The sequence below is a fragment of the Mastigoproctus giganteus genome, chromosome 13 (genome assembly GCF_048544385.1).
Source record: "Mastigoproctus giganteus isolate SK-2022 chromosome 13, ASM4854438v1, whole genome shotgun sequence".
NCBI lineage: Eukaryota > Metazoa > Arthropoda > Arachnida > Uropygi > Thelyphonidae > Mastigoproctus > Mastigoproctus giganteus.
The window spans coordinates 91982286-92007863 of record NC_143587.1 but is presented as its reverse complement, the minus strand read 5'-3'; the positions used below and the strand labels follow the sequence as shown (position 1 = coordinate 92007863).

At 37.6% G+C, this 25578-nt stretch overlaps 1 protein-coding gene across 4 annotated transcripts in view; it reads right to left on the bottom strand.

The window, feature by feature from the left end:
• The window catches only part of LOC150076256 (neuroepithelial cell-transforming gene 1 protein-like), a 366344-nt gene that overhangs the window by 54733 nt on the left and 286033 nt on the right, over window positions 1-25578 (bottom strand). For all 4 annotated transcript variants that reach the window (XM_090387565.1, XM_090387562.1, XM_090387563.1 and 1 more), the window contains exon 11: window positions 18467-18568. In XM_090387565.1, the coding sequence (XP_090243691.1) occupies window positions 18467-18568 (102 nt within the window). The remainder of the gene's footprint in view (window positions 1-18466; window positions 18569-25578) is intronic.

The window sequence follows — 25578 nt, the reverse complement described above, 5'->3', positions numbered from 1 at the left end:
GGGACTCTTCCTCTTGCTCAGATTATGAACCTGAAGGGGCATAAATTCAAATTGAGGAACGACAGCTGTAGAATAGATGTGTGGAAATTTGCCTTTAGCCAGCAGCTTTTGATTGCTGGAACAAACTGTTATCAGTCATTATGGAAGTTTATAGCTTAAATAAATTCAAAGAAGAAGTGGACCAAGTTTTAGAGTGAATGGGTGGGTGAAATGGGATGACTTTAGTTTTGATGATGCCTCTACCAATGCTAATGTAGGCATTTAACTTCCCAGATACTGATGAGCCCAAACAGTAGTACACTGGACAGCCCACAGAGCTTCCCTAGATGCACTGGATGACTGTTTTCTGCACAGTATGTTAGAGAGAGAGGCAACAACAGAAAGCAGTACTCTTGATCAGCAGAAACTCTTCATGCATTAAGTATCATAGATAAAGGAACTACTAAGTAGTAGTAATCATAATATATTGATGTGAGATTTACTTAAAGATATAACAACTATTAAGGATAATGGTTTAAAAAGTTTTAAAATTATTTTCAGTTCAAATGTAAATGGAAAGCATTCATCTAAGTAATTTTATATATGTTAATGCCAACTAAGAGATATTGTTCAATTACACTAAAATGGATATCAGAGTAGCTATTGAGACTAGCGGCAGAGAAGAAAAATGCATAGAGCATGACTGTAAGTTATCAGGGGGACACCGAAACATATAGTAGATACAAATGATTCCACAACCAAGACCAACTGGTTGAGAGGGGAGAATAACAAGCTAAGGCAGATTATGACAAGGGTGTTTGGCTAAGAATGCAAAGAAAAGTAGTAAAAACCTCTTTGTGTAAACACTTGAAGGAAAGGAATGAATGAATAATACTGGTCTGTTGAATGTGAATGGCAGAAGTGTTGATGATCGTGCTCAGGTTGCTGACAAACTGAATAGGTATTTTGCATCTATGTTCACACATGTGAAATTTTTTTAGGGATGGAGGTGCCAGTAGTCCAATCAGTTATAACTAGGAGCTAAATGACTCTGTGATAACTCAGAAGAAAGTGAAAGAAAAATTGTTGCAGCTAAAAGTAAATAATTCACCTGGGGCTGATGGTATCTATTCAGTTACATTAAATGAAGCAGCAAAAGAAGTAAGCAAATCTTTAGCCATACTTATGAGAATATCCTTGGATTCAGGGAAGGTATCTATTCAGTTACATTAAATGAAGCAGCAAAAGAAGTAAGCAAACCATTAGCCATAATTATGAGAATATCCTTGGATTCATCCTTGGATTGAGAGACACTTGCACATCTCCAATCCTTATGGATCCTTATGGATTGGAGATGTGCAAATGTCTCTCATATTCATAAAAGGAATCAAAAGGCAAAGTGAATAATTACAGACCTGTAAACTTGATTTCTGTTCCAGGGGAAACAGAATAGAATCACTGTTTAAAGAAGTACTACAGGATCATTTTGACAGTAATGCAATAATACAGCAATTAGAGTATGGATTTATTAAGGGGAGTTCTTGTCTAACTAATTTAATTAGATACTATGATGTGGCAACAAAAGAATTGCAAAAATTAATTTTGACCTCATATACTTAGATTTCAATAAAGCTTTCAACACTGTTCCAAATGAGAGACTGTTGTTCAAATTGGAGCAGTATGGTATTAGGGGAAAGTTACTGCTATGGATAAATATCTATTCAGTTTGTCAGCAACCTGAGCAGGGTGACTTTAAATGGGCACTGCTCTTCTTGGACTAATGTTATTAGGAAATCCCTCAGGATTTAGTAGTGGACCTCATTGTTTTTAATCATTAACCTGGCAGCAGTGATGCCTTGTTTTTAACAAACACAGTTACAGGTGCCTAACTTTGATTGTTTCTGGAAAAAGTTTTTGGTCTTAAAAATTTTGCTTAGCAATATTGCATATATAGCAATATATGAAATATTGCTATATTTCTTCTTTTCATAATGGATTACAATAAGAAATTACTTATTGTAATTTCTTAATTGTTAATAAAAAATTTAAAAATCTAAAAATGCTGGTTTTTTTCACACATTAAAAAAAAAAAAAAAATGAAAAACAAAGTTGCAGTCATAAAATATAGACACAAAACTAACAGCTGCTTCCAATTACAAAGGGTACTAGGAAAGTTTTGCAATACAGCTTTGTTTATTTAATTTTTTCAAAGTAATTTCCTCTACATTCAATACACCTCTCCATCCTCCGAAACCAATCTTTAAACCAGTTCTGCCAAGTTTCACTAGGGAGTAAAGCACACTCGTTGTCCCAAGTCCGTAGAAGGTCCTCATCACTGGAAAACCGCCTCCCTTTTAGCTTCATTTTCACATGCGGGAACAGTGCAAAGTCGCAGAGAGCAAGGTCTGGACTGTAGGGAGGGTGCTCGAGTCGTTTCAGTCCTGTCGTGGTCAAATATTCGGTGCAGGCTTTGGCGCGGTGAGCTGCAGCATTATCGTGATGGAGGTACCAGGTGTCCATTCTTGACTTTGGCCACAGGTTCTTCATAGATCCAATGACTTTAGGCAGGCACTGTTCAGTATACCACTTAGCTGTGGTGACTGTCTTCTGCGTGTCCAAAACGACACTTTCCACAATTCCACTCGATTTGAAAAATACAGCTATCATTTTCTTCTTTACAGATCGGGATTTTCTGACAATTACGGGTGTGTCGTCATCATCAAAGACCCAAACTTTGTTTTGAGCCTTGGTCGGCAGATCGTAATAGTACAGCCAAGTCTCGTCACCTGTCACGATGTTGTTCACATACCGAGATTGTCCCTTATCAAACTTTTTTAACATCTCCCGGCACCAAGTCACACGTCGTGTCATCTGCTCTTCAGTCAGTTGATGCGGCACCCAGAGAGAACAAAGTTTCTTCACGTGCAAATGATCTTGCAAAATCGAACGTATTGCTGGTGCATTTAGGCCCAAAGTATCCTCTATCTATTGGTAGGTCACTCGCCTGTTTTCGTCAAGCATTTTCCTCACAACAGTAACGTTTTCCTCCGTAACTGACGTTCCTGGCCTTCCCAGCCTCTCAGAATCCTCCAGAGTGAAATTTCCCCTTTGGAATTCTCTATACCACCTGAATATCGTTGTACGATGTGGACAATCATCATCTAGTGCAAGAGTCATTTCTTCTAAGCACTGGTCTATGGTTAAACCACACACGAAATTATACCGCAAAACTGTCCTTATCTCATTTCGTGACCACGATGCCATCGCAAGCACTTTACACTCTCACTACTAATGAATAACTGAGCCCATCGATTTGGCGCAGCGGCTACTATGCACGTATGAACATGTCTCAACATGCTGCAACAAGCAGATTCCTATGATTCATTGTTGCGTCATATTGCAAAACTTTCCTAGTACCCTTTGTACTTGTTCAGAGCGCTAAAATGAAAACTTACATTTGTGTGCATATTAAAGTATTTTTGTCAAATAATGGAATAAACAGATATATAATAAGAAAAATCAAAACAAGAACTCATTTTTACATCAATAACAATAATAACACCACCCTGCATGGTTTTCAATGTTTGTAAACTAATAGTGGTTTTTAACTCAGTTTTTTATGCTAATTTCAGAAATGTTATTTGTATTTTCTCTTACATACTGTTTTTTCACAAATCACTTAAGCTAATGTCATGAGTTTATTATCGAATGTATTAAGTTAAATGCTGAGAATTTGTACACCAAATCTTCACATTTTGGCAACACTGCCTTCAGTCATTTGTTTCTTAACCTTGACAGCTCCATGCAGCAGTGTTTATCAGTGAGAGCTCAGTTCATTTTTGAAGTTATTGTGTCAAACTTGTGCTGAAAAGTGAGTAAAATGTCTTTTTACTCACTTTTCAGTGAGTAAAAATGCTTGAACAATCTAACCTTATTTTGCTATATTTGTGGAAGTTATGTAGTCCTTAAGCAAAGACAAAATATTACAGAATTTGTAAAAAATATGTATTGTGCTAATTTTACAGTGAAACTTGGCAACCAAGGTAAACAATGAGCTCCACATAAAGTATGCTGAATCTGTGTTGAAGCAGTGAGATTGTGAAAAAATGGTACAAGAATGCTACATCATTTGCAATGCCCATGATTTGACAGGAGTCTACACACCACTGTGATGACTGTTACTTTTGCTTAGTTAATGTAGAAGGAAGAATTCAAACAGTAAGAAGGGCAGTGCATATCCTAATATTCCACTGGCCATTACACCAGTCCCAGATGGAGATAACCTGCTCATTCCAGGCTTTCCACTTATACTGGAGAACGTAGCAACAGAAAGTGCTGAAAGTAAAGCTTCAGAAAAAGAAATTTAGGTCTGCATGCCAGGAGACAAGAATCCAGCTCAACTGTTTTCATAGCATGAACTCAATGATCCAGTAGGAGATTTAAATTTAGTAGTAGTAGTAGTAAATGGCAAATGATGCAAGAAAACAAGCTTACATAGCATCAGCAAAAAAAAAAAAAAAAAACCACCTCTACACACTTCCCCATTCATACCTGCCAAGAATTTGTCTAATTGTTCCTTGAACCTATCCACTTCCACAACAACAAATGAAAGCCTGTTCCAACAATCAACCACCTGCTGGCTGAAGGCCAACTTCACACATCTATCCGGCAACCATCCTTCCTCAACTTCAATTTATGTCCCCTCATGTGTGTAGTCCCAGCAAGTGAAAGAATGCCATTAATATTCTAAACTTCAGTTGCCACTTCTCAGCACATACGCTCAACTTTTCTAGATCTTGTCGCAGTAGCTCACCTAGATGACTATCATTAACCACCCTGCCAACCTTTGTATCATCTGCAAACTTCGACATTAACCTTCATCAATATCACTGATAAACATTGAAAACAATGGGCCTAGCACTGAACCCTGGAGGAGTCCACAAATAACATTAGTTCATGAAGACCAATGTCCATTGATTACCAATGGACTCTGTCTTCTCCCATTTAACCATCCATTTATCCATAGCAGCAACTTGCCCTTAATGGCGCACTGTGCCAAACTGTTCAGCAGCCTTATGTGCAACAGTATCAAAAGTGTTCCTAAAATCCAGGTATATGATATCAAAATTATATTTTGCATACAGTTCCTTGGTCACAGGACCATAGTATTCAATCAGAGTCAAGGCCATCCCTAAACAAATCTATACTGTGATTGCGGTATAATTGAATGACTGTCCAGATGGTCCTGCATTATTTCTTTAATCAGTGATTCCATTATTTTTCCCGGAACAGACATTAAGCTAACAGGTCTGTAATTACTCACGTTGCCTTTTGATTCCCCCTTTATGAATTGGGGATAGATTCACACATCACAATTCTATAGGGACCTACCCTGAATTTAAGGATGTTCTCATAATTATGATATCCTTTGATGCCTCCCTTAACATAATTGGATAGATTCCATCCACCCCAGGTGTCTTTTTTATTAGTATTTAGTATTAGTAACGGCAGTATGGTGCAAGAAAGCCTATGGCTTATGCTGCACCAGCCAAAAAAAAAAAATCCGAACAAAACAATGATAAAAACAAAAAAAAAAAAAAAAAAAAAATCCGAACAAAACAATGATAAAAAAAAAAAATAATAAAATAATAAATAAATAAATAACTAAATAATAATAATTAATAAATAAAAAAAATAAAATAAAAAATAAATAAAAAGGAAATTAAACTTATCATCCTATGTGCTTCCCTTACCCGAAAGTACTATCCAGATGACCTTTGAATTTCCCCAAACTGTCGGCCTCTGCCACCCATGAAGGCAACTTATTCCAGTAATTTATAACTCGCTGGCTAAAATAAAACTACCTGCAGTCCAATCTAAACATTTCCCCCCGTAACTTGAATTTATGTCCCCTAGTTCTAGCATCATTTATAATCTTGAAAATTTTGTCCTCATTCAATTTACTGATGCCTCTCAGAGCCTTAAACACCTCAATCAAATCTCCTCTAAGGTGTCTAGTTTCCAAACTCTGCAACCCACATATTCGAAGTCTTTCTTCATAAGGACGCCCTTTTGCCGATCTCACCAGGCGAGTTACCCTTCTTTGCACCCTTTCAAGAAGCTCGATGTCTTTCTTTAGGTGCGGTCTCCATACTTGAACACAGTATTCCAAGTGTGGTCTAACATAAGCCTTATATAATGGGATTATCACGTCCCTATCTCTACTTGCAAAAGTTCGATAGATCATCGATAGGACACCATGGGCCTTCCTTGCAACCTGTCTACGATGCTCAGAGAATTTCATGTCTGACCGTATCATAACACCCAAGTCCCTTTCCTCCAGTACTGGGTTTAGTTGAACTCCACCAAGTGAATAAGTTTTTTTGGGATTACTGTTTCCCAGGCGTAATACCTTACACTTTGTTGGATTAAAGCACAGCTGCCATTTTTCTGACCATTCCCGAAGTCTATCTAGGTCTCTCTGAAGAAGCTCAGCTTGACAGTGATCATTAACTACTCTACCAATTTTAACATCATCTGTAAATTTAGACATCACGCCCTCTATCCCTTCATCAATGTTGTTTATGAAAATTAAAAACAACAGTGGTCCTAAAACTGATCCTTGGGGAACCCAATTCTTTTACATCAACCCAATCTGAGGAATAGCCATTTATCACAACCCTCTGCCTCCTGCCCTGAAGCCATCCTTCTATCCATCTAAGGATTTTCCCAGTGATTCCAACCTGTTCCAGCTTATAAAGCAACCGCTCATGTGGGACTGAGTCAAAAGCTTTGCTGAAATCTAAATAAACAATGTCGAAATTATTCCCTAAATCCAGCTCGTGAGTGACCCTTTCGAAATAGCGAACCAGATTTGTTAAACATGATTTTCCCTTTACAAAAACATGCTGAGTATCCTTGAGAATTTCAATTCGATCCAAATGATCCTGAATTCCACCCTTGATCATTGCCTCCATGATTTTCCCTACTACTGAAGTCAGACTGACAGGTCGATAATTTCCAACTTCACTTTTAGAGCCACCCTTATGTATGGGAGATACATTTGCACTTTTCCAATCCAAGGGAATCTCCCCAGAGTCTAGTGATGCTCGCATAATTAGCCTCATGGTTCAATGCACTCACTTGCCGCCTCCCTTAAGATTATAGGGTATATTCCATCAACTCCAGGAGCCTTACTGGTCTGTAGGCTCGAAAGTTTTTTCATTAAATAATCTTGCGAAATTTCAATATCATTAATTACATATTTTTTAACTTCGCTCCCACAATTTCCCATTGCCACAAAAGGCTTTTCATTTGTAAATATCGATGCAAAATAACTGTTGAGTTCATCTGCAATGGCTGGTGTATTTATTACTATCCCCTTTCCCTTACGTAAAAGGTCCGATCTGGTTTGTCCTGCTCTTCTTGGCATTTATATATGTGAAGAATTCTTTATCCCCCCCTCTTTGCTAGTGATTTCTCATAAACTGCCTTTGCCCGTCGAACCTTTTCTGTGGCTCTATTACACATCACCTTGTAGCTGGTATAGGCTTCAGTACTTTTTATTGCTCTGTAACCTTTCCATGCCACCTTTTTCTGCTCAAGTAATGCGGCAACTTCACTATTCATCCAACTTGGAACCCTTCTCGTGGAGTATTTTTTTAATGGTATATACGCATTCAAGGCATCTGTGATTAATGTTTTAAAAGCATACCACAGTTCAATTGTATTCATTCTCTGCGCGATATCTACCCAGTTAATAGAGGCCACATAGTACCTTAAGGCATCGTAATTTCGTTTTCTGAAATTTAAACCCATTCCTTTGCCTTTTATTCAGCTACCTCTCTCTCGTCATCATCCACTGTAGAACTCCGTGATCACTTCCTGCTACAGGTTCCTCTACTGTCAGCCCTGTTATGTCATCTGATTCATGTGTGATGATGAGGTCTAGGATATTCTTTTCTCTAGTACTTTCCCTGACATGTTGATACAAATAACAGTCATCTAGTTGATTTAAAAATTTTGTTCCCCATGTCAAGTTTCCTTCCCATTTACTCCAATCAATTAGAGGCAAATTGAAATCACCCATAATAAGGCATTGACGCTTACTTGCCCATTCCATCTGCATGTAGAGGCTTTTGTCATAATCTTCACAATCATCTGGTCTGTAGATTACTCCTACTCGCATTATACCTTTGTTTCCAACTATCTCACCATACAGACTCTATACTAGCATGTGAAATGTCTGAATTCGGGAAAACTATCGTTGCACTCAGGCTGCTTCTAATAAGAAGCATAACCTCACCACCCCTTCTATCTAACCTATCCTTCCTAAATACATTATACAAGCCATACTGGAACTCATCATCCCCAATTTCGGGGTGGCACCACGTCTCTGAAAGCCCTATTATATCCGCGTTACTTGTTTTAATCAGCAGTTCGAATTCGCTCATTTTATTGACGACACTTCTAACGTTACTGTATAAACAATTAAGATTTACTGTTCTTGTATATTTAACAACCCTAACACAGCCCTTGAAGTTTTTTAGGCTCTCTTCCCTGATATTAGCTACCCGCTCACGTGAAACGTCTTTGGCCCCAGAACATCTAGATAATACGTCCAGTTGGGGTAACAGATAAGAACTCTTAAGGTATGTGCAAGAGTTACATTGACCAATATTATCAGATAAACGCATGTCAGTATTACCCACATCCCCCCTAACTAGCAGTTTCCCTGAACCTTTAAGGTATCCTCAATAATACTGGCAAAAACTTTTGCACCCCCTTTGTTTAAGCGTATCCCGTCTCTACAAAACAAATTCCTTCTACCTACAAGTGTGGGCCATGCTGATAGAAATTTACCCCCTAAAGCCTTGCAGATTCCTTCAAGTCTTGAGTTAATCCACAAGGCTCTTAACATATAATCCCTCCTATCATGTCTGGGCAGAATTGCAGACACATAGACATTATGGCCTAGCTCGTGACATTTCCTCAGCACGGTCCTGTATTTTTCCAACAAATCGTCAGATCGTGTACGTTTAATATCATTTGTCCCCACATGAATAATAATATTTTCTTTACCCCCTTTAAAATCTGACAATCTGTTGGTGACATCATCAATAGTTGCTCCTGGCAGATATACCCTGGTTCTGCTCCACCTATCTTTATTACAAAAAATATTCCCCGTTTCCCTGACAATGGAGTCTCCTAATAAAACAATGTCCTTTTTTTAACCAGAGTAGTTTGCACTTGGTTTTTCTGTTTTGAGGCTCGAATCGGGTGTGCATCACTTGGTAGATTGCTGGAGTTTTGAGTCCCTGACGAGCTCCCAGATGCATTATTTTCGAGGGCAAGCACTCGTTTTTTCAGGGACTCAAATTGTTCCATCAGTGCACCAAATTGTAATTTAAGATCGGTGCACTCCTTACATCGATCACAAAGAAAAGAATCCCCAGGTGAGGTAGGATTAGTCACCAGGTCGACCTTGGAAAACGTACCACAGGTTCCACAACGGATTAAATCATGACTCACCCGTAAATCGCCATCTGCTATTTCCGTGTGAGTCACGATACCCTGTGATGTGTTTAAGGCAGATCTTGTAACTACCATTATAAAATGAAATAAATATCAATGAAAGTAACTTTAAAAAATTATATCTATAATATTATTAAAATCAAACAGTTACAGGAAAACCTATAACAAAATAATCCAACAATATCTAAATAAATCAAATATTTAAAAGCACTATCCAAAAGTAAACCACTTAACTGAGGAGCCCTGTCTAAGCGCATCCGCTCACCTCGAATGCCAAATATTCACATCTTTAAATGGGCAGAAAGGAAAAGAGGATCAGAGCTCTACCTGGATAAGAGGAGAAACCACCTTACTGGTGCTTATGTCAATCTTCAACAATTTTTCCTCCACTTTCCTTTTAATTACCACAAGTCATTTAGCTCCTCAACAGAGTTTGATAAACTTATGGCATCCCCTTCCCTAAAGAATTTCTCCTGTGTGAATGTAGATGCAAAACACCTATTCAATTTGTTCGCAACCTGAGCAAGGTCATCAACAGTTAACCCATAGGTATCAAGTGGTCCAACGTGATTCAATCTTTTCTTTCTACTTTTAATATGAACATAGAAGTCTTTGCTGTTTTTCTTTGCATTCTTTGCCAGTCTTCTCAATCTGCCTTAGCTTGCCTAACCTCCTTTGTGTCTTGATTACAGACTAATTTATACCTACCATAACCTTCTGTATCACTTGACAATTTATGTTTATCCCATGTACTTTTCTTCTCTGTCATGTGTCTGAATAGTTCATCTGACATCCATTTAGGTCTAAGCCTAGTAGCTTCTTTGATTACTTCCCTGAATACTTCCTATTTAGAATTTACTTTTGAAAGAACAAACTATCATCAGTTTGTCCCACTACACACAATTTAAAAAATATCTGAGACCACTGTAGTCACACTTGTGTTAGCAAAAGTCTTTCAATTTACCCTTGACAGTAGCTGTCTTTAATTAAATTACACATTAGTGCACTGTTTCTGCTGCCACCCACTGAGTCTTTTACCTGCAGATTCTTAATGCATGAAGAATCACTGATGATAATCAGATTAAGAGTATTGCTTCCTCTTGTTACCTCTCTAACATGCTGCTGTAGAAAACAGTCATCCAAGGAATCCACAAAAGCCTTGCTAGTGTGTGTGACCGCACAAATTCCAGTCAGCATTTGGAAAGTTTAAATCCTCCATTATGAGACATTCTGATTCACTAGCCCAGTCTCTTTCTCTATATAGCTGTTTGATATACTCATTGCAGTAATTAGACCTATAACACACTCGCTCTCAATTTTGTTTTTCCAGTGCTTATATCACACCAAACTGACTCAACATTGCACTCATCACCTATGCCAACTGGATGCACTGCCTTAGATTCAATATGCTTCTTAACTAAGAGCATAACCTCTCCACCTCTCCTGTCCTGTCTGTCCTTCCTGTATACATTGTACTCCCCATATTTAAATTCAGCATCACCTATGTCTGAGTGACACCATGTTTCTGCTATTCCTACAATGTCTGCATTTGATGACTTAATCAGTACTTCAAATTCATCAATATTATTTACAATGCTCCTAGCATTAGTGTACATGCAAGTATTTTACCAAAAGAATCTGCAGAACCCATTGGTTTAAGACAAAGTCAAAATCTTCTGGCACATAGGACATCTTTCTCATAGCACATACACAGTAAATGAGAACTAGTTCCCTACTTTTCTGAGGACAATTCTTTTTTTTTTTTTTTTTTTCCCAGTAATATAAATGACTTAATGGACTATTTAGGAATTAGTTACAATCCTACACAGTGGAGACTTTATTGATTCATCAAATAGGAGTCTCAAAGGTGTGTTGCTACATAATGGAAATAAATGTGAGTCAATTCCAGTAGCTCACTCTGTGCATTTGAAAGAAACATGAGAACTTGAAGTTATAGACAAATGTTAAGTATGAAGAAGGTGGTTGATTGCTCGGGGTTCACTTTAAAGTTATAGGCATGTTACTTGAACAGCAATCTGGTTACACAAAAATTCCTTGCTTTTTTGTGTAAGTGGAAGAGTCAGGCAAGCACTGCAATGTCATTGTCTGGCCAAAGAGGGGCAGTTTGTTCCCGGATCAAAGAACATAGTTCATAAACCATTGGTAGACCCACAAACTGTGCTCCTTCCACCCCTGCTCATCAAATTGGGTTTTATGAAACAATTTGTGAAAGCTTTATCTCAAGAAATTTGTTTCTTCAACTACCTTTCTACTAAGTTCTCATCAATTATCCAAGACATGCTAAAACAAGATATTTTTGTTGGACCTCAGATTTTGAGGGAACTATGAATAAAGAGAAAACAGGCATGAATTAGCTTCAGGTCTGTTGTTGAGAACTTCTCAGGGAACCATAAGGATCCAGACTACAAGAATATAGTTAAAAATATGTTGGCAAACTTCAAGAAGCTGGCCTGCAACATGAATGTCAAGGTACATTTTTTACACTCCCACATCGATTACTTCCCGGAAAATCGAGGAAGCGTTAGGGAAGAATAGTGAGAGGTCTCACGAGCACATTAAAGACATGGAGATGAGGTACCACGGGAGGTGAAATGTCAACATGATGGTTGACTATTGCTGGATGCTGAAGAGGGACTGCAAAGTAGAAGGATTTGCAAGAAAATCAAAGAAATGAAAATTTGACCCATCGTGGATCAGTTTTTAAAATGAGAGGTGAGTGTTTAGTGGACTTTTTAACCACACTTCCCTTTTTAATAGTGTTTTTCAACATATATTTAAATATAAAGGTCTGGTAAAAGTAGCATTTTGTTACAATGCACAAATTCTCCAAAATTAATAAAAATTTTGTGAAAAATCTAATTTTCTTTCGTGATTTTTGAAGAAATCTGATGTGATGGAAACAAATGAAAGTCATTTTTGAAATCAGCATTTGAAAATGATTCAGAAACACCCTTTTCTGAGAAAACATCAGTGAATTTTTTTTTCCAAATGCAGAGTAATATAATTGAGATAAAACACACACTTTGTACAACAATTAAACATAAAACAAAGAGGAACTACTTTCCATAGTAGATATCTGAATAAATTTAAAGAAACAAACAAATTACTAGAAAGAATGAAAATATGGTCTCCCTTCTTGATACTGCAAAATATTGATTCTTTGCATCATTTTCCACTATTAATACTATTCCTGTTATTAATGCAACTGTTCACAAGGGCAAAAATAAAGCACCAATTGATGATACATGAATTAACTATTTGTAGCACATTAAATTGCAAAGAATGGATAGTATGGTCGAATTGGGTTCCTGGTGAACAAGACTAACAGATTCAACCATAAAAAGTAGAACGTATTACCGAAATTGCTTGATGTGCTGTTAAGCTAAATAGTTGTCGTTCTCTTCAAATTATTCAAGTTTATGCTCCTACAAGTAGCCATAGTGATGATGAAGTTGAAGCATTTTATGAAGATGTATTATGCCTTTACAAGCAGGGCAACTACCACTATAAAACTGTAATGAGAGATTTCAATGTGAGAATTGGTAAAATCCAAAATGGGGAAAGATTTGTCAGCCTATATGTAACTGGAAAAAGAGATGATAAAGGCAGTTATTAATTGAATTTGTGGAGGAAGAAAATTTGTTCATGAACTCATTCTTCAAGAAAAAGGCCCAAAAAAAAAAAAAAAAAAAAAAAAAAAAAAAAAAATGGATATGGAAGAGCCCCTCTTGGAAATACTAGTGAAATTGACTTCATACTGACAATCAATAAAATGATTCTACTAAAGTGAAGAAGATTGACACTAACCAACTATTGAAAAATCATCAAAATCTTGTACTAGAAATGTTCAGTTGTTTTCATGTGCTACAAGAACTTCCTGACACACGCTTCAACCAATAATAACAAAGTCATTCAGACTATTGTGGACAAGGCCTATGCCCTTGTACTATAAAGCAGAATATCAAAAGAAATAATTGCATTATATAAAAGATATAATAGATATAAAAGAGACAATAAATGAAACAAAGTGGTAACGTAAGAAACAAGGTAGAATATGTAGAAATGGTCATCAACAGTTAACCCATAGGTATCAAGTGGTCCAACGTGATTCAATCTTTTCTTTCTACTTTTAATATGAACATAGAAGTTCATAAGCAAGATCATAAGAAAGCACATAAAAGAAGAAATGTGCAAGATCAACACTGATCTCATCAGAAGAACACTAAAAGAAAATCAAGGGCTAAAGAAACCAAAATGAAAAATAGTTACACACAAGAGCTAAATGTTTGCTTTGAAGCTTGAGGATGGTGTAACAACAAAACCCCAACAACAAATATTAAAACAAGTGGAATAATTTTATTCACATCTTTATAAGGATAAATGCTAGCTTGGGAGGGGGATACAACTGCTAGCTTTGGGGGATACATGGACTAATAGATTAACGGTAGCCGCTGGCAGAGGTAAAAGTGATTCTTGCACTACTTCTATTGAAATGCAATTGAGCAGCAGCCTGGAAAGCAAGGCAATGGGGATTCCCAGGACTGCTGGGAGTCATAGTGGAACAAGTAAATACATGGGCTGTGTTAGGGTAACTAAGAGTAGAAACAGGTGCATGTATACTTGCATGTACACCAATGCTAGGGGTATAGTTAATAAATTTGATGAGCTTGAAGTGCTAGTCAAGACATCAAAGGCAGATATTGTTGGGATATCAGAGACATGGTGTCACACAGACATAAGCAGTGCAGAACTGGAATTTGGGGAGTACAATGTGTACAGAAAAGATAGGCAGGACAGAAAGGGAGGAGGGGTTATGCTGTTAGTTAAGAAACACACAAAATCTAAGAAAGTGCATCCAATTGATGTTGGTGGACAATGCAATGTTGAGTCTGTTTGGTGTGACATAAGCACTGCGAAAGCAAAAATGAGAGTAGGCATGTGCTTTAGGCCAAATGAATCTGATGAGTATAATGAGCAATTGTGCAGAGAAAGTGGGCCAGTAAATCAGAGTGTCTTATAATGGGGGATTTTAATTTCCCAGAGATTGACTGGAATTTGTGGGTTGGTCACTTACACACTAGCAAGTCTTTTGTGGATTTATTGGATGATTGTTTTCTACAGTAGTATGTTGGGGAGGCAACTAGAGGGAGTAATACTCTTGATCTGATTATCAGTAGTGATTCTTCATGCCTCAAGAATCTGCAGATAAAGGAACCAGTAGGTGGCAGTGATCACAGTGTGCTGAAGTGAGATTTACTCAAAGAGGTAACTACCATCAAGGGTAAAGGGAAGGTTGAGTGGGAGAAGACAGAGAGTGGTAATCAATGGACACTGCTCTTCATGGACTAATGTTATTAGTGGAATCCCTCAGGGTTCAGCGTTGGAACCATTGTTGTTTTCTGTATTGGTGATGGTAGATCAGGCTTAATGTCCAAGTTTACAGACAATACAAAGGTTGGCAGGGTTGTTAACGACACTAATGACAGTACACTGCTGCAACAGGATCTAGAAAAGTTGAGCAGATGGGCTGAGAGGTGGCAAATGAAGTTTAACATTGACAAATGTAAAGTTTTACATATGGGAAGCAGTAATCCCAGAGTAACGTATTGACTCTGTGGTACCACACTGACAGTGGTAGAGAATGAAAAGGACCTGGGGGTAATTGTGCAGGCAGATATGAAGTTTTCTAGGCAGTGCAGACGGTCTGCAAGAGTAGCTCATGGTGTCATGTCAATGATATACAGGAATTTTTCTAGCAGGGATAAGGAGGTGATTATCCCCTTGTATAAGGCAATGGTCAGGCCACAACTTAAGTACAGTATACAGGTCTGGAGGCCTCATTTTAAGAAGGATGTAGAGCTGTTGGAATGAGTACAGAGAAGGGAAATAAGATTAGTGAACAGAACGAAGGGTTGTTCTTACGAAGAAAGGTTTAAGTTTTGCAAATTACAGTGTCTGGAGAATAGGCACCTGCGAGTTGATCTGATTGAGGTGTATAAAGCCTTGAATGGTTTGAGCATGCTCAATGCAGATGGGATTCTTCCTCTTGCTCCGAATAATCGCCTGAGAGGGCATAAATTCAAATTGAGTAAAGACGGTTGCAGGATAGATGTGCGGAAGTTTGTCTTTAGCCAGCGGATGGTTGATTGCTGGAACAAACTTCCATCTGTTGTTGTAGAAGTTGATAGCTTAAATAGATTCAAGGCAGAACTTGACAAACATTTGGAGTGAGGGGATGGGTGAAATAAGGGGTTTTTTTTTTTTTTTTTTTTTTGGCTGATGCTATATAAGCTTGCTTTATTGCATCATGTGCCCTTGATAATGCTAAAGGACAACCACTGGATCCAACACCAGATGTACCAGAAATTTTGGTGGAAGAAGCAATATATGATATAAAATCAACGAAAAATGGCAACGCAGCAGGACTCAATTTAAATGTTAAAATCTGGAGGCAAGTTAGTATGTAAAGCTCTAGCCAAACTATTTTCAAAATGCCTTCTACTTAACAAAGTACCTGTAGCATGGAAAAATGCAGAAGCCATCTTATTGCACAAGAAAGGTGACAAGACAGATTTAAAAAACTGCTGACCAATAAGCCTGCTGCCAGTTGTCTACAAGGCTTTCAAAATATACTTTCAAGAAGAATAGGCACAATACTTGATGTGGCACAACCCAAAGAGCATGCAGGTTTCAGAAGCAGCTTTAGTACAATAGATCGCATCCAAACAGTGCAGCAAGTTATAGGGTGGCACAATGAATACAACCTTCTATTATGTATAGCCTTCATCAACTAAGAAAAAGCATTCAACTCAGTCCAAAACAAGCAATAATCAACACTCTAAACAACCAAGGTATAGACAGAGCTTACATCAGTATGCAATATCAATATATAAAAAGGCAACTGCGTCATTATAAGTGAACAAAGATTAAGTTCATATCAACGTAGAAAAAGGCATTGCGAGCTAAATTGGGATAATCACTATTCTCATCTAGAATGGAGATTACCCAAATCAATTATGATTTGCAGAAGATGTCATTATTTTTGCCAATGATCTGGAAGAATTGCAGAAAAACATTGAAGAAACTGCAGCATGAAAGTAAGAAGTTTGATTTAAAGATGAATATCAAGAAAACACAGGTTATGGTCAACAAATTTACAAGACCAAAGAAAATCATGACTAATAGACAACTAGAAGAAGTGGAAAGTTATGCTTACCTTGGACAAGAAATTTCAACAGATGGAAATAAATTCTAAACACCCAAGAAAAATACCAAAGATTAGGTGGATCACGAAATTGTGAAATTTGCTGATGTACAGCAACAGAAAGCAAAAGGCAGCAGTTGCTGGAAATGTGTTGAGAAGGCTTTCACAACCTGCAGTGGATTGGCAATGGCCAAAGAGGATGATGATGATGATGAAGTGGCAAAGAAGGCTTTGATGAAAAATGAACAATTTATTCACCTATAACTGGGAAGGAGTATTTATTATTTTTTTTCCCACAGTAATATTTTGACATTTGATAGATTTAGAGAAAACAATACTCATAGAAAAGAAATTAGTCCTCACATAAATTGCACATTTCCAGAAATATTTTTCTGAAATAATTAGGAGTATTAACCATATGCAAATGATCAGATCACACAGAACCTGCTGACACTGACAGTGCAAAAACCAAAATTAAAGTGTATAAGAAAAAGTATCCCAAATATCAGTGTTACTATTGGCATATGATGCAGGAAGCAAGCTTATACAGCATCTGTTAAAAATTTTTTTTTTTTCTAGGTCTTGTTTCATTGGTATGCCATGATTCCTGTCAATAACCACCCTGCCAGCCTTTGTACCATCAGTAAACGTAAACAATTAATTTGATGTGCTTTCATTAGTGTCATTAATAAATATTTAAAACAGTAAGTAGCCCGGTGATGAAATCTGAGGAACTCCATTAATAACATTAGTTCATTAAGTATAGTGGTAACAAGCTTACAAGTCTGTAATCACTTGCTGCACAACCTTTGAATGGGAGAGAGATTTGCATATCTCCTATCTGTAGGATCCTTCTCTAAATTCAAGGATGATCTCATAATTATGGTTAACGTTTGCTTACCACTTTTGCTACTTCTTTTAATTTCTGTCAGTGCTAGGTGCCTTATTTCTCTTTCACTTTTTCTCTCCTTTATCAAGAAATCATTTAGTTGCCAGTTAGAATTTGGTATACCTCTGGTATCCATATCCCTAAAAACTTCATTTGTGAATGTAGATGCATAATATTATTCAATGTTTCAGCAACTTGAATAGAATTATAAATAGTTATGTCATTCTCATCTAGAATGGCATAACTATTGATGATACCTTTTGGCATTCTCAGCCAAAGGCTCTTGTTATCTGCCTTAGCTAACCTAATTACACTACTGATTTGATTGAAGACTAGCCTGTATTTAGCATATGTTTCTGTGTCACCTGATAATTTATAACAACCCCACACATTTTTATTTTCTGCCACTTGTCACATTTCTGACAATGATTTAGGACTAAACTTTGAACAATATCTTGGTTGCACATCTGTAGAATAGGATATACACAACTAAGGTTAAAAAATTTTAGTAGCTTCTATGATTACTTCCCCAAATATTTATTTCCCCTTTAGTTGCTATGTATTTGCATACAAAAAAAAAAAAAAAAAAAAAAATTTTTTTTAAAAATTAAAATCAGCAAGAAGAGTAAACTTGCAAACTTAAATAGCAGAAATCTTCCAGTAAATTGGAAAAAGTGGTCAGTACAACTGAATCCAGGAGGCATGCAATTGCATATAATTTAATATACATATTTCAAGGGAAAAAAAAAGTGATTACAGTAAAAAATTTAATCATCTTTCTCCAGTTTTTAATTGTCAAAAAGAACAGATATTAAAAATTCAAAAGCAATTCACAACACCTGGCGGTCTTCCAAGAAGTCTAGAGTTTCTAGTACATAGTGGCAGTTGGCTTCTCCTGTTTTCACGTCAACATTGTGAATAATTTCTTCTACAACATCAATCTAAACATCATCAAAATTAGAATTGCTATATGTAAAGATACATATTGAACATTTAAAAAAACAATAACTTCAGTATTTTACAACTGCGCTTTTTTTTATTGTATCAAATTTTTGTGGTAATTTTAATGTGAAAGCTCTAAATACTAATATTACTGTATTATTTATATTTTGGAAAATAATAGAAATAAAAGCTCTTTGCACTTTTCTATTTTAATTGTCACTTTAATTAAAACACTTTACACCTTAAAATGCATGAAATAATAAGGGACTGTTGTTGTTGTTTTGGGGCTTTTGACAAAAGCAGCTACTTTGATCATAGAGAATCATTTCATACGGCCCATTCTCATTGTGTATTATGTACAATATGATATGTCTCTTCAAACCACAGTTTTGGGGCATGATCATGCCCCAAAATGAATTATGAAAAAAAAAAAAAAAAAAAAAATGAATACTGTATATACTTGTATCTACTTACATCTTATTAGCATATTTCCAACAGTAACTGTCTATAGTAATTAGTCCCTGACTTGTTACAGACTAATTACTGTAGATGCCAGGTTTCTCCCCTCAGCTACAGTGGTGGACAAAAGAACTGCATCACTTGTGAATCTTGCAAATAATGTGTTTTGAACCGCATTGTGGGTGGCAGAAATGTTTGAAATGCATTTGTTAGATGGGACATATATCTCTGTGAATGAAATCTAATAAAAAGACTCCACCTATACACCTAATTGCCATAAATACCTTTCCAAAGGGTAAAATGCATAATTAATGGAAATATGAGAAATCATGCAAATGGCAATCATGACAACCAAACATACATTTTATTGCATTTAAAAATTGAAACGACAAGTTAACATAATAGTATCATGAACTGCAAATCAGCAAAATAAGTCCTTAATATTTTGTTGTTTCTCCCTGAGTTCCAATTACAGCCTTGCAACGATCTGGCATAGAGTTATCAACTTCTGGATATACGGTTGCCCAATTTCGTAGTACCACACCCTTACAATGCTCTTTTGCAGCTGAATCTTACTTGTTGGTTTCTGCTGAGCAATTTCAGACGACATTATGTACCAGCAATTTTCAATAGGGTTCAAATCTAGACTGCTGCCGGGCCAGTCCAACACTGTAATGCCAGCATTTTTGAGATATGACTGCACCTTAAGGGAGAAAAACAAGGGAAAACATTGCTGTAAGTATGTTTTAAGCCTTGTGAGACAACAAGGGAAAACATTGCTATAAGTATGTTTTAAGCCTTGTGAGACAAGAAGACAAACTCATAATTAAATCTAAATAGCATAAAACTTACCAATTTTACTGCGGCAAGGTGCTGAGTCCTGTTGAAAAATGCAGCTTTGGACATCTGTGTGGTGATCCCTAATAACGGGTTTCGGGCACTCCTCCAAGATAAGCAGTGTAGATTTTTGCATTCACCGTTCCATTAATAAACTTAATTTGTCCCACCCTTTTGCTTGTTATGCATCCCCAGACCATCTGACTGGTGGGGAACTTTACAGTTGCTGTTATGCAGCCAGGATGGTATGCCTCCGATTTTTGTCTTCTGATATATCGCTTCCCATCCGAGCCATGCAGGTTGAACTTTGATTCGTCAGAAAAGATTGCTCTTTTGTCCATGAAACATGCGTTTTAGCCCAGGGCTAGTCGCTTCTTTCTCATTTGTTGGGTAAACAAAGGCTTCTTCTTGGGCCAATAGGCATGCACCACATTTTGAAAGCCATCTGGATAGTTCATGCACCTGTTTCAACACCAGAGGCCATCTCAAAGTTCAGTTTTAGATCAGAACTAGCATGGCGGTTATGAAGGCATAGCCATTTCAAATACCAATTTTGGGAAGGTATAGTCACTCTCTTACGGCCTGATCCAGGTCTACTCTTCACATCACCAGTTTCATGCTTTAATTTCAGTGCCTGGGATACCGTTGACCGGTGGCAGCTTATTTTATCAGTGATAGTAAGTGTAGAAAGCCCTTCCTGGGACAGAGCAACAGCTACACTTTTTTTCCTTGGTTTCAACTGAACATATGGAGCCATGCTTACACCTCTGCAAAACAGAATACTAATGAGCATGCATACCCTTCCAATGCCATATTTATCGAAATATGGCATTGGAAGGGTATACCGTGCAATTACTGTCTGATGTAATAGAAGCATTATCTGACACAATACCTTTGCTTTGCAACAAACAAAATGACTGTAATCAAACATTATCTTATACATTTCACTACAAACATTATTTTTTTAAAGGTAATGCAATTTTTTTGTCCGCCACTGTAGAGATGTAATAAAAGTGTATAATCAGGGGAATGCTAATTAAAAACAGCTACCTCTGGAGGAGAATATGGCTACCATTTTCATCAAGTGCATTACATTAGTTACAAAGTAAAAATTTTGTAAATAACAGCACATGACATCCTTTCTTCGACTTGAAGTTACACTTACGATGCAATCCTAAGTGTAACTTCTACACTGCAAATCACTTCTGGGCTAAACTAGACAAAAATATACACAAACTGACAAGTGATTATTAATGGACAAAAAATGAGACTTCACTTCAGCACTATGATAGGCTGGACAGCTTGGTTTTGATTTGGTTTTTTCAAAACGTGGTAAATTCTAGGGCATCAGAAATAAATACATGTCAAAATTAGTAAATCAGAAGGATTGAAGTAATGGCCACCAAAAGGAAAAATTATACAGTTGAAGAAAAGTTAAGATATAGAAAGAGTTACGAGTGACAAAACAAAATGCAGTATATTTCATGAGTGCAAAATTCCAGAAGAAACAATTCTCAATTGGACGAAAAAGGAAGAAAAATTACATTCATTCGTAAACTCTGTAAAAGATGAAGCAGGCCTCCAAAGAAAGAAAACTAGACTTTGTGAAAACAGTGACGCAGACCAAAGATAATACAAGTGGTTTGTACAGAAGCATAGTGAAGAAGTCAATAAATGGGGTAATTTTGAAAGCACAGATAGGTCCTTGAGGTTGTCACAGACATTCTCTCAGATATGCCAGACAAGCTGTACTTGCTACCTGGGGGTCTAAAACGCTGATGGAACTGATATTCGGGTGACACTCAAGTCAAGTGGACCCAATTTCGGCGAAGTCCGGACGGTCTGTGACAGCCAAATCCTCTGCTTGCACCTTCACGATGGTGGGACTGTTAGTAATCCTGGGTATAACCTCCATGCACAAGTACATGGTGGATGACCACCCAGGTGTGAACCAACGTAAGCAGGGGTCGAGGTGTGGCACCCACACCACATGGAGGAACACCGCTCCTCTATGTTACCAGGCAGTACTAGGTGGTAGATGACTCTCACCAACCGGTGAAATACCACCACTTTGCTTATTGGAGACTTGAAGTGATGGAACCCATGTTTAGTCTCTACAGCTAAGTTCCAGTCAACCCTTCCCTATCTCTTCCAGCATGCAGTATGACTGATGACTTTTGAGGTTATGATGAACGTCGTGGCGAGATCCAATATTCCTTACATTTCGAGGGTACAGCTCTAAAACGGTGTTCGCAGGCCGGCCGCTAGTTAGTACACTGGACCGAACCTATTGGTAACTCTCTAGGAGGCTTCCGGATCAGCTAGTGTATAATCTTGCTACCTCTACTCTGCCAGATAGTGACTGGACAGAGTCCGAGTAGTGTGTATGCTGGGAGCATTGTCGAGGCCACGTTATGTCAAGGATCTGGGTATATTCTTACCACATGTACGCCATATCCAAAAATTTCATTACTTCATACAGCATGTCCCACCCACGTTTTCTTACTATTGAATACACCATGAATTGTCAAACTAATAGAGCAAGCTTATTTGCGAAAAGATCTAAACCTCCCAAGCACTTCCTAATTCATTTCACAAATATACATGGTCTCAATTCTAATCTCAATGATGTCCATTTCCACTTGCAGTCTGCTAAACCCCATGTACTTTTTCTGACAGAATCTCAGTTATCAGTTGATTCAACTACTGCTCATCTCAGTTGTTCAAATTATTCGCTGTATGATTCTTTTTGCCTCCAAGGTGGTACTTGTGCATATGTCCGTTCTGATATTCCCAGTCAGAGACTTGGAAATTTGGAATCTCTTCTCTTTGATCTTCTTTGGCTTAAAATCTCTCTACCTCATTGTGTCAAATTCATCTGTTGTCTCTACCGTTCTCCCAACTCCACTAATCACTTGGAGCTCTTTGACTTCCCCTCTTTGCCACTTGACTTTTTCCAGTCCAACTTTCCTAACAGTGAGGTAATTTTCCTTGGTGATTTTAATGTTCACAACTCCAGTTGGCTTCCGTTTTCTAGTCGCACCGACCCAGCAGATTGAGATGCTGAGGCTTTTGCAATTACTAATGACCTAGCACAGATTGTTCATTTACCTACAAGAATACAGGACAATCCTAATCATACAGCCAATACGCTTGATCTTTTTCTCACAAACAACTCTTCTCAGTACACGGTCCAAGTGAGAGGTCCTTCAGGCACTTCAGATCACAACTTGGTGATTGTCTCTTCTCCAATGGAACCTTTATCTAATGGTTATTCCCAACGGGATAACCTGTGAGACTTCTCTTCTTTTCCTTGGTCGGATTACTGTTTCAAAACTTCTGATCTCAACGTTTGCTCAGATCGTGTCAGTGAAATTATTCTTGCAGGAATGGAACCCTTTATCCCACACTCCACTTTAAAATCTCGTCCTTTATCTAAACCTTGGTTTTCCAATAAATCTACTAAGGCTGTTCAAGAGAAGAATGTTGCATATCGTAATTGGCTTGTTTCTAATCCTTCAGTTTCATTTTCTGCTTACACCAAAGCTCGCAACAATTGTAAAGCAGTTATTAATCAGTCCAAAACTAGAGTTTGAACAGGCTAAGAGTAGAAAACTTGCTTCTTGCCCTAATGGTAGCCAAGCATTCTGGTCTCTTGCCAAAGCATTAATGTATTAATGATCATTAAAGTATTAATGATCTTGGTAAAACACCTCCCGCCATTCCCAACATGCTCCATTCAATGCCCCCTGTGGTCTTCCGTCAAAAGGATGTCAGAAGGATTTTAACGAATCTTGATGCTAAGAAAGCTCCAAGTCCAGATGGTATTTTGCCACTTGTTCTCAAAACCTGTGCTCCTGACCTTATTCCTCTTCTTTGCTGCCTTTTTTTGTCACTTTGTTATTCCAAAAGTGTTTTTCCTTCTGCTTGGAAATTTGCTCATATCCAGCCAGTTCCTAAAAAGGGTGACAAATCCCTCCCATCCAATTATCGTCCCATTGCAATTACTTCTACTCTTTCTAAAGTAATGGAGATATCAATTAACCGCCAACTCTTAAACTACCCGGAAGCCTTCCGTCTGATCAACGATTGCCAGTACGGATTCCGTCAGTGTTGATCCACTGGTGATCTTCCATGGGCTTATGTTACCCATTTATGGACTAATTCAATGGAAAGGTTTGGTGAAACACAAGTAGTTGCTCTTGACATCTCATAGGCTTTCGATCGTGTTTGGCATAAAGGTCTTCTAAATAAGCTTCCATCTTATGGTTTTCCAACTGTTTTTTGTAATTGGTTATCCAGTTTTCTCCCTGATCGCTCACTGAGGGTGATGGTAGATGGCTCTGTGTCTTCTAACTTCTCCACTAATGCCGGTGACCCCCAAGGTTCAGTTCCTTTCCCCCACTCTTTTCCTCTTGTATATTAATGACCTTCTTCCATTGACTGGAAATCCTATCCATAGCTTTGCTGATGATAGCACATTGCATTCCACTTTCCATTTTGAGAAACCTTGTCCTGCTCAATCAGATTCAACTTCTCGAAAGTCTGCTACCAATTCCTTAAATGCCGATCTTCAGGTAATTCTCCAGTGGGGCAAAGACAACTTAGTTGATTTCAACCCTTCTAAAACTCAGTCTTGCCTTATATCTCGCAAAAAGGATTCTTCTGTTCCTATGCTTATCTTTAGTGACACTCCAATTTCTAGGCAAAATGATATATCTGTTTTGGGAATTACTCTGACTTCTAATCTCTCTTGGCACAAGCACATTACAAATGTTGCTTCCTCTGCATCTAAAAAACTTGGTTTTCTCTTTGGCTCTCAGTGTTACTTTTCTTCCAAACAGCTGCTCACTCTGTATAAATCACAAATCCGCCCTGCCATGGAATATTGTTCCCACATCTTGGGTGGTACCCCCAATACGTGTCTCAGGCTTCTTGATTCCATTCAAAAAATGGCAGTTAGGTTAATTAATGATTCATCTTTAACAAAGTCTTTCCACTCGTTGTCTCATAGATGTACTGTTTCTGCTGCATGCCTGTTCTACAGTTACTTCCATGGGCACTGTTCTTCTGAATTGGCTTCTATAATTCCCGCTCTCTCTTTCAAAACAGTCCGAACACATGCTGCTACCAGCCAACATCCATTTACTGTCCAACTCCAAACTCACAGAACCAACTTTTCATCTTCCTCGTTTATTCATTCAACTGCCGTTTTCCGGAACAACCTTCCTTCATACGTATTTCCTGAAAATTACAGTTTACAGAAGTTCAAGTCCAATGTCAACAAATATCTTCTTTCGTCTTCTCAACCTCCAACCCAAGCACGGTACTAAGCACTATAGGTTGTAATACCTCTCGTGTTTGGGACATTTACATAAAAAAAAAAATAAAAAGAAATATCATGTATATAATTTACTACATATATTCTATTTCCTTAGAAATGTTTGCCACTCAGAGTTTTCCTTACTGTCCATTTTGCACTTAAAAAACCAACACTAATCTCCCATCATGGCAGTATCCCAGCCAAACTGATACTGCTTTTGCATCCTAGACATTAGCATAGGCACATGATGCAAGAAAGCAAGCTTTTGCAGCATCAGGGGGAAAAAAAAAAAAAAAAAAAAAAACCTGCTCCCACTTCACCCCTCTGTTCATTCCAAATACCTGTCCAGCAAAGCCTTAAATTTATTTAGACCATCAACTTCCACAGCAA